Here is a 17,500-nt window from a genome sequence, read left to right as displayed (position 1 = left end):
CGAGTACCCCAGCACGGGAAGAACCTAAGTTCCAGTTTGGATCCCTTTTGGCCATCGTATATATATTATATATCGTATATATATATATAAAAGACAGTTTCTGTTTCCCAGTCTCTCTTGTGGTTGCGTTTTGTGGCAGCTGAAACCTCTCCTAGCTTTGGAGATGTGTCACAATATATACATATATTTACTGTATATTGTGACGAGATATCACTGGCTCTCCACTTGTCCCCCCTTAGCAATACTAATCACTCACCTGGCAATCCCAGAGAGTGATTGACTTTCCCAAGTGAGTGCGGATCACACAGCTAATTGGCTAATCTTCCCTTTCTTCGCTGGGCAAGGAACTGCACTTCTCACCACGGAACACTTCAACTGCACTAAACATAGAGACTGAGTTTGATTGCACCTAAATTCTCACTGTTTGAACAAAGAAAGACGGCTTCTGGGGAGACGCTGCAGTGCATGTCTGTTCTCCTCTTTCCCCGTAGTGGAGCACTACAATGACCCTGGAACCTGGACCCGAGAGCTCGCCAGGCTTACCTTGCAATCGGAGAGGGAGAGAGCGGGTGAGTCTTCTCAACTAAATGTTGAAGTTTTCTATGATCTTTTCCAGAAGATTACAGGGAGCGGGTCCCTAGGAAGAGAACAATGAGAGTACGATCGCTTGAAACATTGCTGGTCACAAGTCAGGGTAGTCAATGGCCAATCTTCCAATCCTCTCCAATCTTCATTGTAAAGAATAACTTATTATACTGTGTAGCAGAAAGGCGGGGGAAACTAAAGGAACTGCTCGTACTACCAAAGAGCAAAATGGAGATGGTCTTCCACCTGGCACACTTTCATCTGCTTGGTGGCCACCTTGTCGCAGAGAACACATTGCAGCGGATAAGAGATAGCTTCCACTGGCCAGGGATGAATTCTGAAGTGCGGCGGTACGAACTGCTCCAAGTGAAACATCTCCGCACCTCAGCGTACCACCCCCAAACCAATGGCCTGGTGGAACGCTTTAATCAGACCCTCAAGCAAATGTTAAAAAGGGTGGTGACTGAGGACGGGCGGGACTGGGACCGAATTATCCCCTTTGTGCTCTTTGGGATACGGGAAGTACCCAAGCTTCCACCGGCTTTACCCCATTCGAGTTGCTGTTTGAACGACAACCCCGCGGGTTGCTAGACATTGCCAAGGAGGCCTGGGAGCAACAACCTTCCCCCTAGAGTAAGGTGATTGAGCAAGTTCGAGAGATGAGAGAAAGATTTGAACGGATAATGCCTCTGGTCAAGGACCCCTTTATTGAATCACAACTTGCCCAGCAGCGACTCTACGGTTGGCCAGCGCAGCCTCAGGAGTTCCTTCCTGGCGACCAGGTCCTGGTCTTAGTACCTAATGAGGCCTGTAAATTCCTGGCCTCCTGGCAGGGCCCGTACACCATCGTTGAGAGAGTCGGACCCGTAATTTATAAATTGCATCAGCCTGGGAGACGAAGGGGTGAGCAGATCTACCACAGCAAACTGTTAAAACGCTGGGTCCCAGAACAGCCTAGGGTGGCCTTGATGGCAGACAAAGTTGATCATGTGGTAGACCTGAATCCACAGCTGGACCCACACCAAAAGAAAGAACTGGGAGCCCTGATTCGAAGCTTCCGTGATGTATTCTCCAACTGTCCAGGACGCACTTCCGTCCTGTCACATGACAAGCTTAATGAAGTGTCGGAGTTTGAAAGCTACCCCATGCCCCGGGTGGATGAACTCATTGAACGCCTCGGTAGGGCCCGGTATATCTCCACGCTGGACTTGTCAAAAGCAAGTACGCCTCTCCACTTCGCCAAAAGAGAAGACCGCCTTCAATACTCCGTCAGGGCCCTAGCATTACCAGGTCTTACTTTTCGGCCTGCATGGAGCACCAGCGACCTTCCAAAGGCTGATGAACCGAGTGCTTCGACCATACCAGGCCTATGCAGCCGCCTACCTGGATGATGTGGTCTGAGAGCTGGGAGGAACATTTACTTTGACTGAGTGAGGTGCTGATTGAGCTACGTAGGGCTGGACTAACGGCTAACCCTCAAAAATATAATCTGGGTCTTTCGGAGGCCCGATACCTGGGTTATCGCATTGGAAGGGGACTTATTGAACCTCAAGAGGGAAAAGTAAAGGCCATCAGCGAGAATCCCCTGCCCTCTACAAAGAAACAGGTACGTAGCTTCCTAAGGTTAGCCGGGTATTATAGATGTTTAATTCCGAGATTCTCTTCTCAGATAAAGTACAATGTGATGTTGCAGTCGAAAGAGCCTTCTGAAGAATACAGAATACAGTCGCTGACCTCGACTCCAGTGCTACATGTCCCAGATTTCTCCCTGACATTCATCCTTCAAACAGATGCCTCTGACACAGGCCTCGGAGCTATACTGTCTCAAATGGTCCAAGGAGAAGTAAATCTGGTAACGTGCATCAGCCGAAAACTTACCCCTGCCGAAACAAGGTATGCAGCCTTCGAGAAAGAGGCCCTGGCCATAAAATGGGCTATCGAGGAGCTTCTAGGTTGTTCCTTCACCCTGGTGACAGACCATGCCCCTCTGCAGTGGATGGCAAGGGCAAAGGACAGTAATGTCACAGATGGTTCCTGCCTTTTCAAGACTTCACTTTATGGTCAAACACTAAGCCGGTTTCATCAACGGCAATGGACCTGGTCAGGTCTGGTAAGGGTCATTCGATTCACAGGGAAAGCAAGGACTGATAAGAATGTACCTTGAAATGCAATGTAAGTCGCTTTGGATAAAAGAGTCTGGCAAAAGCATAAATGTAAATATATATATATATATATATATATATATATAAATAATTGTATATATATATATATATTCAACTGCGCATGTGCTTTCTCTCAGGCATGCTTCTTTAGTCACAACACAGCAAGCAGGCAAACACGGCAAGTGTTGTGACCGAAAGAACATGCTGTGTGTATGTGTTCTCTCACCAGTTGTGGTCTGTCAGTCAGCAGTGGCAGTAGTGTGTGTGTGTTCTCTCACCAGTTGTGGTGTGTCGGTCAGCAGTAGCAGTAGTGTGTGTGTGTGTGTGTGTGTTCTCTCACCAGTTGTGGTGTGTCGGTCAGCAGTAGCAGTAGTGTGTGTGTGTGTGTGTTTTCTCTCACCAGTTGTGGTGTGTCGGTCAGCAGGGGAAGTAGTGTGGCCTCCAGGATGTTGCTCTGCTCTGAGTTCAGTCCCTGCCACAGAGACAGCAACAGGATGAGCAGGTGAGTCGCGCTCCTCAAACGCACAAACGCCTGGTTTAAACGCTCTCGGGTGTCTTCTGCTGCGTCTGCTAGTGCTAGAACCTGAAACACACACACAATTTCCATCAATCTCTTCCATTAGATTATCATTATTTTAATAGTACTAAGCACTAGTAGTAATGAGAATGAAAATGCTCCTGAAAATCATGTAGCAACTAAAGGGGGTCGCACACCGGACGAGAAGCGCAGCGTAGCATCATGCAGCGTCGCATCGTGCAGCGTCGCGTTGTGCAGCACCACGTCTTTAAAATTCGAATACATTATTCTTTATGAGTGTACACACATCGGCGGCGCCATTCGGCATTTGTCCGCGGTGCCCAGCAACGGCTCAGGACCTTGTTCAAAATCCTGCCGCGCCACAGAGCCCCATTTACATAGACTTCACCCTGTGCTGTAATATACATTTAGTTTTACATTCATTTACAGAAATCAGCAGCTGGAATGAAAATTGCAGATGTTATCGAATTTTCAGGTGTCTTCATGCAAAAAAAAAACTTTTTTTTTTATTTAGAAAATTTTAGTCTTCAATATGAGAGGCTGCTAAAATAGCTAAACGAGTGAATATACACAGAATGAGAGAAAAAGGAAAAAATTAAACATCTCAGGTTACGACTGTAACCCTTGTTCCCTGAGAAGGGAACGAGACACTGCATCATAACGACACTTTGGTTAACGAATACCCACTACGCCACAACAAACCCCGCCTGTCCTAGTGTGAGGCTGAAAACAGGACACTTATGACGAGAGCACTTAAAAGAGAGACTATAAAATCTCATGAACGTATGAGGGGTGGCCCATCCAGCCGTATCACATACTTCTTGGATAGAGGGCCCTTAGAGGAGGGCTCTAGAGGACGCCATGTCTTTGGTTGAGTGAGCCCTGACGGCCAAAGGTGAAGACAAGCTGCGCACCTGATAGGCCATAGAGATAGCCTGAACGATCCAGTTGCTGATGGTCTGTTAAGAAGCGGGGAGCCCCCTGTTGGGAGACCGAAACACACCAGCAACTGGTTTGACTACCGCGAATGAGAGGATCTCTGAACATAAATACTGAGAGCTTTGACAGGGCAGAGCAGATGGAGTCTATCATCCTCCATCGTCATGAAGATCTCCTACTCTTTTAAGAGAAGTGTTAGCTAAGAGAAAGGCTAACTTGAGAGAAAGGTTATTGGTCTCAGCCGACTCTAAAGGTTCAAAGGGGGCCTCGACCAGTCTTTCTAGAACCACTGCCAGGTCTCTATGGGAATTCTGGGAATTCCCAGCCCGAGTCTGTCGAAACGGCTTTCCGTTGACATGTCACTCCCAGCGCGGGACCTTGGGACAGGAACCAAGGTTTCTTCCACATGGAAAGGGAACAAAGGCATCTGCGCGTAACCCTGATCATGCGGAACGGGTTCCCCCTTGGGGAAAACCCCTTTTCAACCACCACTGTAGAGCTCTTAGGTGCAGCAGGGTGGAAGGAATCACGTTGGACGCAGCTGCCATGAGTCCTAACACTCTCTGTGAAATGTTTCACAGTGATGGCTTGGCCTAGCTTTATCCTGGTCACCGAGGCCAGGATGGACTCAATACGTGAAGGAGACATTCGTGCCCACATCGTGATCGAGTCCCACACCACCCCCAGAAACGTAGTACTCTAGGTGGATGCCAACATGCTCTTCTTTGTACTGAGTTTCAACCTCAAGCTCTGGATGTGGCCAAGGACGACATCTCGATGCCGAACTGCCAACTCCTGCGACTGGGCCAGAATAAGCCAGTCGTCTATATAGTTTAGTCAAGTCAAGTCACCTTCATTTATATAGCGCTTTTAACAATATAGATTGTTTCAAAGCAGCTTTACAGTGATAATAGGAAATTAAAGTAACAGAGATTGTTTGGCTTTACAGCAGCTCTAGAATAAAGTTATTGTCCAGCTAAAGTTAGTTTTGATTGATTCACTTCCGTTGCAAAGATCGTTAGTTATTAACTTAGGGGCCGCTAACACGACACCGTTCTAACAGAAAACCCTTAAAACGCTCTGTCACGCTCATTTGCACAAAACAGTGCCTGGTGGCTCAAGAATGCAAACATTCAAACAGGTTCCAAGGTGCAAGCCTTGAAATTAAAAAAGAAAAAAGGTTTTGCAAACCTGCGAAAACGCTGACGGCGTGCACAAGTGTATTACGTGTTTGGTCTATAGGTATGTGCATTTGAATATATACAGTATGTGCGCAGGCGTGTAGTCTTTCTTTACAAATTGACCTAAACAAATTACTTGTCACAGATCCTTCATCAGATCTGGATACGGGTTGGATCTGGCGGACTGTGGTAAACCTCGGGGTAAACAGAGAGACTTATATTAGTGTAGATGCCATCCTTCACATGATGTAATGAGTACATCAGGATTTATGGGAAGTGTTCCTGGTTCCGTCTGATCTAATCTATGCAGCTCAACATTGAATTATAGAAGTCTATAATGTGTTATGTGTATGCTAGGTCAAAGAGAGGTGTTTTTAGTTTAGATTTGAACTGACAGAGTTTGTCTGCTTCCCGGACAATGTAAGGAAGATTGTTCCAAAGTTTTGGTGCTAAATAGGAAAAGGATCTACCGCCAGCAGTCGATTTATATATTCTAGGTATTATCAACTGGCCGGAATTTTGAGATTGCAATAGACGTGAAGGACTATAATGCATTGGAGCTCGCTCAAGTACTGGGGAGCTAAACCATTTAGTGGTTTGTAAGTAATCAGCAATATTTTAAAATGTATTCGATGTTTAATAGGGTGCCAATGCAGTGTTGACAGAACTGGGCTAATATGGTCATACTTCCTGGTTCTAGTAAGAACTCTAGCTGCTGCGTTTTGGACCAGCTCTAGTTTGATTATTAAGCGTGCAGGGCAACCACCCATAATAACATTACAATAATCTAGCCTTGATGTCATGATTGCATAAACTAATTTTTCCGCATTTGTCATTGAGAGAATATGACGTAATTTAGATATATTTTTAAGATGGAAAAATGCGGTTTTACAGATACTAGAAACATAACCTTCAAATGAAAAATTAGTATCAAAGAGCACACCCAGGTGGTACTCCGTACTGAACTTTTGACCGATAAGACATCTCCTCATTTACTGCTACAAACTGATAACAGTCAGATAAGTTTGATTTAAACCATGCTAATGTAATTCCACTAATGCCACCATAAGTTTCAAGTCTATTTAAAAGAATGTTGTGAATGTATCAAATGCAGCACTAAGATCGAGTAGGATCAATAGGATGATAAGAGCAAATCATTTGTGACTTCGCACCCTAAAGGCGAACCTCAGGAACTTCCTGTGAGATGGAAGGATGGATATGTGGAAGAATGCATCCTTCAGATCTATCGTGACAAACCAATCCTTGGATTTGATCTGAGTCACAATTGTGGAAATAGTGAGCATCTTGAACCTGAATCTCCTCCAAGACTGATTCAAGTGCCTTAGATCTAGAATTAGACGCAATCCCCCATCCTTCCTGGGAACTATGAAGTAGCGGCTGTAAAACCTGGACTCCCTGTACGGCGGAGGAACGCGCTCTATGGCCTCCTTTACCAGCAGGGAGTTTACCTCTAGTTCCAATACCCAACCCTGCACTGGGTCAACTGCAGTCCACACCAACTCGCTGAATTTGGGTGGGTGGAAATCAAACTGCAGTCTGTAACCCTTCTCTATAGTACGCAGGATCCAAGGAGAAATATTCGGTAGGTTTTGCTATGCCTCAAAATATTCTACTAAGGGAAGCAGGAAGGAACATCTCGAGGCTGGTTTAGGGTATCGTTCGAGATTTGTTCTCGACCCCAGAAGCAGCTCTCCAGCAGGGTTTGGGGGAAAATTATTCTCGATGTGCGGACGTGAGCGATGCCTGGGCGCAAGCCTGTGGGGAAGACTGGCAGACTGGGTCGCTGGAAACAGATGTGTCCCGAAGTGTACTTGACTTATTCACTTTTGAGAGGCGAGGGAGGTATTGCGTGAAGGCCGCAGACCTTTTTTTCGCCACCTGAAACCTGTCGATGACCATACTGACGGGGTCGCTGAACAGGCCAGAAGGCGAAATCGAGGCATCAAGGAAAAAAGCCCTGTCTTTCTCCATAATGCCCGACAGATCCACAAGTGCCTCTCCGTGACCACCATAGACTCCAAAGAACAGCCGACTGGACGGGCCGTTTCTGCAGCCTCACGAAGCTCAGCAATATCCTCAGTATGTCCCCAGGACGAAAAACAACCTCTACCAGCTCCTCATATGCGGGGACATGAAGTGGCGAATCTTTAAAATTCCCACCTTCGACTGAGCACATCCACTTCCTCAGAAACAGACAGCTCAAGCATCGGGTTCTCCACTTGTGGGAGCTTTCGCATGAGGAAGGAGAACATCAGAACGGGCAGAGGAATCCTGAGAAAGTGGCTCAGCAGTCTCAGGGTCCCCTGCCAGATCCATCTGCGAACCCCATGATGTGACCCAAACCACGGGGAACCTGAGCCTGGCCATTGTCATTAAAAATCTCCCCCCGAGAGCAGCCTGAGCGTGCTGCGCTCCCAAGCAGTGTACACTAGTTCTGAGAAGATTTCAGAACTAGATACACGCATCCAAACTTTAATTGAGGTTAATTGTAAGAGTGTAAGGGCTTTAGATACTACTTTGGATGCGATTAGCTTAGAGAACACTGTACAATGTTCGATTCCGGCTGAAGTAGAGCCTGTGCAGCAGGGCAACTGGGTGACAGTGAGGCGCTGTAGTCGCGGGACAAAACACTGCTGTTCCGTTCCGAATACAACATCAAACAGATTCTCCCCTCTCAGTGAAACACCCACTGAGAATCCTGTTGAATGTGCCCTAGTTATTGGCGATTCTATTAAACGGAACGTGAAAATAGAGACACCAGCCACTAGAGTCACATGTTTGCCGGCAGCCAGAGCGCCTGACATCAAAGCCAATTTAAAAGTGCTGGCAAATGCTAATCGTAAATTCTCTAAGATTATTATTCACGCCGGCACTAATGATGTTTGACTTCGCCAGTCGGAGATCACTAAATTTGATGTTAAAGAGGTGTGTGAACTCGCAAGTACAATGACAGGCACTCTAATTTGCTCTGGCCCCCATCCTGTTCGAAGGAGTGATGAGATAGTTAGCAGATTGTCATCACTCAATGGCTGGTTGTCTAAGTGGTGTCCGTAAAATAATATAGAATTCATAGACAATTGGAAAAGTTTTTGGGGCAGACCTAACATGTTGAAAAGAGATGGTATTTATCCCTCCTGGGATGGTGCTGCTCTTCTCTCTAGTAATATGGCACATAGTCTTAGAGCCAAAACATGACAATCTGGGGCTCAGGTCAGGAAGCAGACAAACTGGCTAAACCGACCGTTTGCTAGCGGCCTCGGGTCACCAAGATCAGATAAACCCCATCACATAGATGCTCTTTCACCTAGATATCATCATATAGAGACTGTGTCTGTTCCCCGAATTAAGAAATACAAAAAACTTCCAAACCCATCTAAGGGTAAACATTTAATTGATGTTCAACAAATAAAAAAACGAAATAATACAAATGAACAAATGATAAAGCTTGGGTTGCTGAATATTCGATCCCTTACTTCAAAAGCACTAATTGTTAATGATATGATTACAGACTATAACACAGATGTGCTGCGTATGACAGAAACCTGGCTAAAACTAAACAATTACATTATTTTAAATGAGTGCACCCCTTAAGATTACTGTTATAAACATGAACCTCATCTGAAAGGCAAAGGGGGAGGTGTTGCTGTAATTTATAGTACTATTTTCAAAATTACTAAGCTAGTTTCAAATATAATTCTTTTGAAGTGTTGGTGCTTAATGTAACAATATATAGTGCAAATAATAAATCACATTTAAGATTTATGCTGGCTACTGTATACAGGCCACCAGGGCATCATACAGACTTTATCAAATAATTTGCTGACTTTCTATCAGAGTTAGTACTGCCTGCAGATAAAGTCCTAATTGTTGGGGATTTTGATATACATGTATATAATGAAAAAGATGCATTGGGATTGGCATTTAAAGACATTCTGAACTCTATTGGAGTTAGACAATACGTGTCAGGGCCTATTCATGTTCGTAATCATACTCTAGATCTAATATTATCACATAGAATCAATGTTGATGCTGTTGAAATTCTGCAGCAGAGCGATGACATCTCAGATCATTATCTAGTCTCGTGTAAACTTCATTTAGCCAAGGCTGCAAAGCCGACTCCGTGTTACAAATATGTTGGACCTATCACTTCTGCCACTAAAGATTGCTTTATCAGTAATCTTCCTAATCAGTTTCATCATCTCAGCATCCCAGATAGCTTAGAAGAACTCGATATTGCAACAGAAACTTTTAACTCTCTCTTTTCCAGCACTTTAGATACAGTTGCTCCTTTAGGCTTAAAGAAGATGAAAGAAAATAGTCCAACGCCATGGTACAACGAGCACACTCAGGCCCTTAAGAGAGTAGCCAGGAAAATGGAGCGAAACTGGAAGAAAACAAAACTAGAGGTCTTTCGCATTTCATGGAAAGAGAGCATGATTACATACAGAGAGGCCTTAAAAACTGCTAAATCTGCTTATTTTTCAACCCTATTAGAAGAATATAAACAAAACCCAAGGTACTTATTCGAAACAGTTGCTAAACTGGCGAAAAATAAAGTTTCAAGCCCAGAAGTTTGCAAGCAGCACAACAGTAATGAGTTTACGACCTTCTTCACTTGATTGATTGATAATATCAGGGAGAAAATTATAACTATGCAACCGTCTACTACAGTCTCGCATCCGGCAGTGCAGTGTAGTCTCACTGACGAAAACTTCGATTCATTTATTGCTATAGGAGAGGAAGAATTTTCTAAACTCGTTAAATCAATCGACAACATGTATGTTAGACCCTATACCGACTAAACCATTGAAAGAGATGCTTCCAGAGGTCATAGATCCTCTTCTTAATATCATTAATTACGACCCAAAATCTTTTAAGCTGGCTATAATTAAACCACTTGTTAAAAAAACGCAACTTGATCCCACAGAATGAGTCAATTACAGGCCGATCTCGAATCTATATTTTCTGTCAAAGATACTAGAAAAGGCAGTAACCTCACAACTGTGTTCCTTTTTAGAAAGAAATGGTATCTGTGAGGATTTTCAGTCAGGATTTAGACCGTATCATAGTACTGAGACAGCTCTCATTAGAGTCACAAATGATTTGCTATTATCCTTCGATCGTGGTTGTATCTCTCTATTAGTGTTACTTGATCTTAGTGCTACATTTGACACTATCGACCACAACATTCTATTCAGACTCGAAAATTATGTTGCCTTTAGTGAAATTGCACTAGCATGGTTTAAATCATACTTATCTGACCGTCATCAGTTTGTAATAGTAAATGAAGAGATGTCTTATCGGTCAAAAGTTCAGTATGGCGTACCACAAAGCTCAGTACTAGGACCGTTGCTGTTCACTCTGCTATCCTTAGGAGATTTCATTAGGAAACATGGCATTAGTTTTTTCACTGTTATGCTGATGATTCTCAGCTCTATCTTTCTTCACGCCCTGACGAAACATACCAATCCACAAAATTATCGGAATGCATAGCTGATATAAAAGACTGGATGACTAGTAATTTCCTACTACTTAATTCTGAAAAAACAGAGATTCTAATTATTGGACAAAAAACTTCCTCACGTAATAACCTAGAATACTGTCTAACACTTGATGGCTGCTCTGTTAAGTCTTCGTCGTCGGTTTGGAACCTGGGTGTGTGTGTGCTCTTTGATACCAATCTTTCATTTGAAGGTCACGTATCTAGTATCTGTAAAACTGCATTTTTTCATCTTAAAAAAATATCTAAACGACGTCATATGCTCTCAATGAACAATGCAGAACAATTGGTTCATGCGTTCATGACATCGAGGCTAGATTATTGTAATGATCTACTGGGTGGTTGCCCTGCACGCTTAATATACAAACTACAGCTGGTCCAAAACGCAGCCGCTAGAGTTCTTACCAGAACCAGGAAGTATGACCATATTAGCCCGGTTCTGTCAACACTGCATTGGCTCCCTATTAAACATTGTATACATTTAAAAATATTGCTGATTACTTACAAAGCACTAAATGGTTTAGCTCCCCAGTACTTGAGCGAGCTCTTAACGCATTATAGTCCTTCACGTCTATTGCGATCTCAAAGTTCTGGCCAGTTGATAATACCTAGAATATGTAAATCGACTGCTGGCGTTAGATCCTTTTCCTATTTAGCACCAAAACTTTGGAACAATCTTCCTAACATTGTCCGGGAAGCAGACACAGTCTGTCAGTTCAAAGCTAGACTAAAAACACATCTCTTTGACCTAGCATTCACATAACACTCTATAGACTTCTATAATTCAATGTCAGGCTGCATAGTTTAGATCAGCCGGAACCGGGAACACTTCCCATAAATCCTGATGTACTTTGTACATCATAAGAAGAATGGCGTCTTCTCTGTTTATCCCGAGGTTCACCGCAGTCCGCCGGATCCAGGCCGTATCCGGATCTGATGAAGGACCTGCGCCTGGACACGACGACAGCGCATCCCTGAAGTGCCAACTAGCCTCATCAACACTGTGAAGGCCTCATGGGCACCTCAACAAACTCGTCTCCATACCGGCGTGATGACTCTGACCCCTAACCAGATGAACTGGATAAATATTGTGAATGTTCTGATCCAATCTGACCTTTGACCTGTAATGCTGCCTGAATCATAATTATACACTGTTCGTTCATTGGCCAAAGGAGAACTGCGCACACACACACACACACACACACACACACAATTTTGTGTTCAGCCCAACACACAGACCTCACCTGTAGGGCCTGTGAGTGAAAACACTCGGCACTAAACACAATGAAGCAGTGTTTGAGAGAGGCATCTGCTATTAAAGATCAGGCTGTAGTGATAAAAAGCTTTGAACAGCCAATCTAAATAGAGCTTCAGTGAAGGAGCGTTTGTGAGCGAGAGAACAAGAGCTGATTGATGCCAGCTGAGAGAAAACAAGCACACATTTCAGATTCTCAGAGAGAAACTACTGCATGAGGAATCGCTGAAACACCCTGGAGAAAAGATGAGAGGCATTTCTTGGGCTTGTTCAGTAAAGAACAGAATATATAAAAAAAAAAAGAAAAAAAAAAGATGAGAATATATGGAGAAAAGGAATATTCTATTTTTAAGGAATATTGCAGTGTTTATTGTAAATTATTTATCGGTGCACAACATTATTGTGTTAATAATCTTGAATCAGAATAAGTTCCTCTTGCAGCATCTCTTCTCTTCTCTGATGATGTGGGCGGGGCAACCTGTCACTCACATGAGATCAGCCAATAGCAAACCACAACCATTCAATCAATTCCACACGGACAAAATCAAGCCCCGCCCACATGTGTTCTTGTTTCAGAAGTGTTTCACTCGAATATATGACACAATACGGAAGAGATGAGCACAATTTACATTTCATGCCAACTTTAAATACTGTAATTAAGTACTTTATTTAAAACAGACAACTGAACAAATGGAGAAACAGGAAGTGGGTATTCAAGGGTGTACAAGTTTAAGTATCACTTAAGATGAGTTAGATTAGAAACCACTATCTTGAAGAACTAAAATTCGCTGCTGGTTGGAAAAGAGCAGACGTGAACCCGCTGGCGGAGCGATAGACCCATCGGTGCGGTCCGCTCTTACCCACGGGCACATTCTGCAGAAATTATAGACTCTAAAAATACCCCAAACCATTCTGAAATATAACATTTCAAGCCCAAAACAAACTCCAGCCAATGCCAAAGATGGGCAAGAAAATACTTCATTCCCTGAGGGACGAGGCCAGAAGCGGAGAGACAGAAATATCTGTGCAGTCAGAATAAACAGAGCTTTTTATAGTTCCTGGTGTGTGTGTGTGTGTGTGTGTGTGTGTAGTGAGTGCTCCTGTTCACACCTTCAGCTGAAACTTCATCAGACTTTCTTCAGAAAATAACGTGCAACTCTTGAAGTGTTTCATCATGGAGGTCGATGAGCCTCTTCACCAGCGGTTTCATTTATAAAACTGTGTGTGGGATCCTCACTAAAAGTGTACGTGCGCCCGAAAGCATAAAATGGTGAACGCCAAAAAACATTCAGACCTATAAACCCGTGCGTACGCCAGAACCTGCGCAGAATTCCCTTTATAAACCCAGTCAGAGAAAGATTGAGCACATGCGTCTCCACCCCCAAATATCCATATCTGGAGCTTACAACGCCTCGTTCTACTATATCCTCATCTGCATATCATTTGCATATGCATATTCATCCACGTGATACCATGCTTAACGGTACAACATTATGAAAATATGAGATATGGATGTGCGTCACATTACATTGCTAAAAATCATTTAGTATTCTATCCTTGCCTTCTTTTAGAATAAATCAATCAAATAGTATAAAATACATTTCAGAGAAAGTTTTTCTCAATCTATTCCACTGGCCAAATTGTTTTTTTTTAAATTGCTTTATATTTTAAATGGAAACAGATAGGCCTTATTGATCATTATTTGCATGAAAATATTCTCTCAGAGCACGAGTTCTGCTATTAATGCGCTGAGCAAACATTAAAACATTAAAACACAGCATCCCACAGGAAAAGTGTTTAACACCATCGCATCCACTACTAATATTTCTATTTATTAGAATATAAATTATGTTGTAACTTCTCTGTAATGATTTCATGTAATTTAAGAGCTTAACTCTACGACTATAGACTAAACACGTAATACACACGTGCACGCATCACCGTTTCACATATTTACGTTTTTGAAGTTTACACAGAGATGATAACGGTATCGTTTTCAAACCTACTTTAAAGTTTGCTTTCTCAGGCCATCAAACACTGTTGTCATGTAAATGAACGGCCATAAAGCATTACGTTTTCTGTTTTCTGTTGAAAACGCTGCCGTGTAAACGGCCCCCAAATTAAAAACTAATGTTTATTACAACAGAAATTAATCAACACTGCTCTTGACTTAAAGGGTTAGTTCACCCAAAAATGTAAATTCTGTCAGTAATTACTCTCCCTCATGTTGTTCAACCCCGTAAGACCTTCGTTCATCTTCGCAACACAAATTAAGATATTTGTGATTAAATCTGAGAGCTGGATCACTCCTCCATAGGCTTCTAAGGGATTGAAACTTGTTCCCCGAAAAGTTATTAAAGACATCGTTAAAATCTACAAGAGTGACTACAGTGGCTCAATCTTACGTTTATCAAGCGACGAGAATACTTTTTGTGCACAAAAAATAAATAAATAACTTCTTTCAACTATTGATTTCCTTCTCTGTGGGCGTCGAGTGAGTTCACTAGTGTAACAGCGCAGCGCTTCTGTGTTGTACGTCACACGCATCACACACATGACCAGACTCGGCCAATAGTGAGCCTACGTGTGACGTAGCTCTACGCTATCACACTACGCTAACTCACTACGCTATCACACTACGCTATCACACTACGCTATCACACTACGCTATCACACTACGCTATCTCACTACGCTATCACACTACGCTATCACACTACACTATCACACTACACTATCTCACTACGCTATCACACTACGCTATCACACTACGCTATCACACTACACTATCTCACTACGCTATCACACTACGCTATCACACTACTCTATCACACTACGCTATCACACTACGCTATCACACTACGCTATCACACTACACTATCTCACTACGCTATCACACTACGCTATCTCACTACGCTATCACACTACGCTATCACACTACTCTATCACACTACGCTATCACACTACACTATCTCACTACGCTATCACACTACGCTATCACACTACACTATCACACTACGCTAACTCACTACGCTATCACACTACGCTATCACACTACGCTATCACACTACGCTATCACACTACGTTATCGCACTACGCTATCACACTACGCTATCACACTACGCTATCACACTACGCTATCACACTACACTATCACACTACACTATCTCACTACGCTATCACACTACGCTATCACACTACGCTATCACACTACGCTATCACACTACGCTATCACACTACGCTATCGCACTACACTATCACACTACACTATCACACTACTCTATCACACTACGCTATCACACTACGCTATCACACTACACTATCTCACTACGCTATCACACTACACTATCACACTACGCTATCACACTACGCTATCACACTACGCTATCACACTACGCTATCGCACTACACTATCACACTACGCTATCACACTACACTATCTCACTACGCTATCACACTACACTATCACACTACGCTATCACACTACACTATCACACTACACTATCACACTACACTATCACACTACTCTATCACACTACGCTATCACACTACGCTATCACACTACGCTATCACACTACACTATCACACTACACTATCTCACTACGCTATCACACTACGCTATCACACTACGCTATCACACTACACTATCACACTACGCTATCACACTACGCTATCACACTACGCTATCACACTACGCTATCGCACTACGCTATCACACTACACTATCACACTACGCTATCTCACTACGCTATCACACTACACTATCACACTACGCTATCACACTACGCTATCACACTACGCTATCACACTACGCTATCGCACTACGCTATCACACTACACTATCACACTACTCTATCACACTACGCTATCACACTACGCTAACTCACTACGCTAACTCACTCGAGGCCCACAGAGAAGGAAATGAATAGTTGAAATAAAGTCGTTATTTTTGTATGTTTTTGCGCACAAAAAGTATTCTCGTCGCTTGATAAACTTAAGATTGAGCCACTGTAGTCACTTGGACTATTTTAACGATGTCTTTAATAACTTTTCGGGGAACAAGTTTCAATCCCTTAGAAGCCTATGGAGGAGTGATCCAGCTCTCAGATTTAATCACAAATATCTTAATTTGTGTTGCGAAGATGAACGAAGGTCTTACGGGGGTGAACAACATGAGGGAGAGTAATTACTGACAGAATTTACATTTTTGGGTGAACTATCCCTTTAAGCTGGACAATGATTTTCTTCTAGAAAGAGCCGCTGTAAAGCCCAAACTATCTTTGTTGCATTATTTTCCTGTTATCTCTGTAAAGCTGCTTTGAAACACTATGTACTGTGAAAAGTGCTATATAAATACTTGACTTGACCGAGGCAATATAAACCATCTTTAACAAAAAGACCACAAAATATTCAGTTGGGTGCAAATTAACTGGGCCTAATAAATCTGAAGATGTAGGCCTGGCCTTAGAAAAAAAACATTACTGACGACAAGCTCATCATGCATTTAGTCCAGGCCTAGGCTTAAGCCTGCTCTGTGAAACGGGAATAAATGCACTTCTGCCATAAAACACACAATCAAGCAACTTAATAGTAATTTGGTGAAGAACACGTTCCATGGGAAAATCTCACAAAAACTCAAGAATGTCTGATTGTATTTTTCTTTATATAATCATTATTCATTAACAAACCAATCATTATTATACCATAAATAATGTTGACTAAACTTGCATTGAACCCTAAAGTCTTCCTTTTTAGGACCATTGAGAGTTTTGCATTGAGACTTAGCATATTTTTCTTGACAAATGGTCAAATTACAGATATACTTTCATAAAAAATAACATTGCAATGCAAAATTATTTATGGTACTAAAAATATGCTTCAGGATTTTTATGGAAATCACACATACCAACATCTGAGATGTATTAAGTGAAAATTGATTTAGATTTTAAACTCTGGCCACAAAAACTCTTCCAGAACTCTTATAATGTATAATATTTTCCATCTGCTGCATGAGTGTGTGTCACTGATATATAAATATACACTGCCGTTCAAAAGTTGAGTCTCTTCAGCTTTATTTGATCAAAAATACAGTAATATTGTGAAATATTATTATAATGTAAATCAGCTGTTTTCTATGTGAATATATAGTAAAGTATAATTTATTCCTGTGATCAAAGCTGAATGTTCAGCATCATTACTCCAGTCTTCAGCGTCACATGATCCTTCAGAAATCACTATAATATGATGATCTGATGCTCATAAACATTTATGATTATTATCAGTGTTTGTGCTGCTTAATGTTTTTTTCGGAAATCTTTTTT

The 17,500-nt window shown here is 42.5% G+C and overlaps 1 protein-coding gene across 2 annotated transcripts in view; it reads right to left on the bottom strand.

Moving 5' to 3' along the window:
- The window catches only part of bbs9 (Bardet-Biedl syndrome 9), a 225,146-nt gene that overhangs the window by 80,765 nt on the left and 126,881 nt on the right, over positions 1–17,500 (bottom strand). For both annotated transcript variants that reach the window (XM_077200194.1, XM_077200195.1), the window contains one exon: positions 3,148–3,330. In XM_077200194.1, coding sequence (XP_077056309.1) covers positions 3,148–3,330 — 183 coding nt within the window. The remainder of the gene's footprint in view (positions 1–3,147; positions 3,331–17,500) is intronic.

Source organism: Siphateles boraxobius, unplaced genomic scaffold (assembly GCF_051911475.1).
Source record: "Siphateles boraxobius isolate OS27281-9 unplaced genomic scaffold, OSU_SipBor_1 45, whole genome shotgun sequence".
Taxonomy (NCBI): domain Eukaryota; kingdom Metazoa; phylum Chordata; class Actinopteri; order Cypriniformes; family Leuciscidae; genus Siphateles; species Siphateles boraxobius.
Note: the sequence above shows the minus strand (reverse complement) of the source record. Positions and strands in the feature narration are given on the sequence as shown.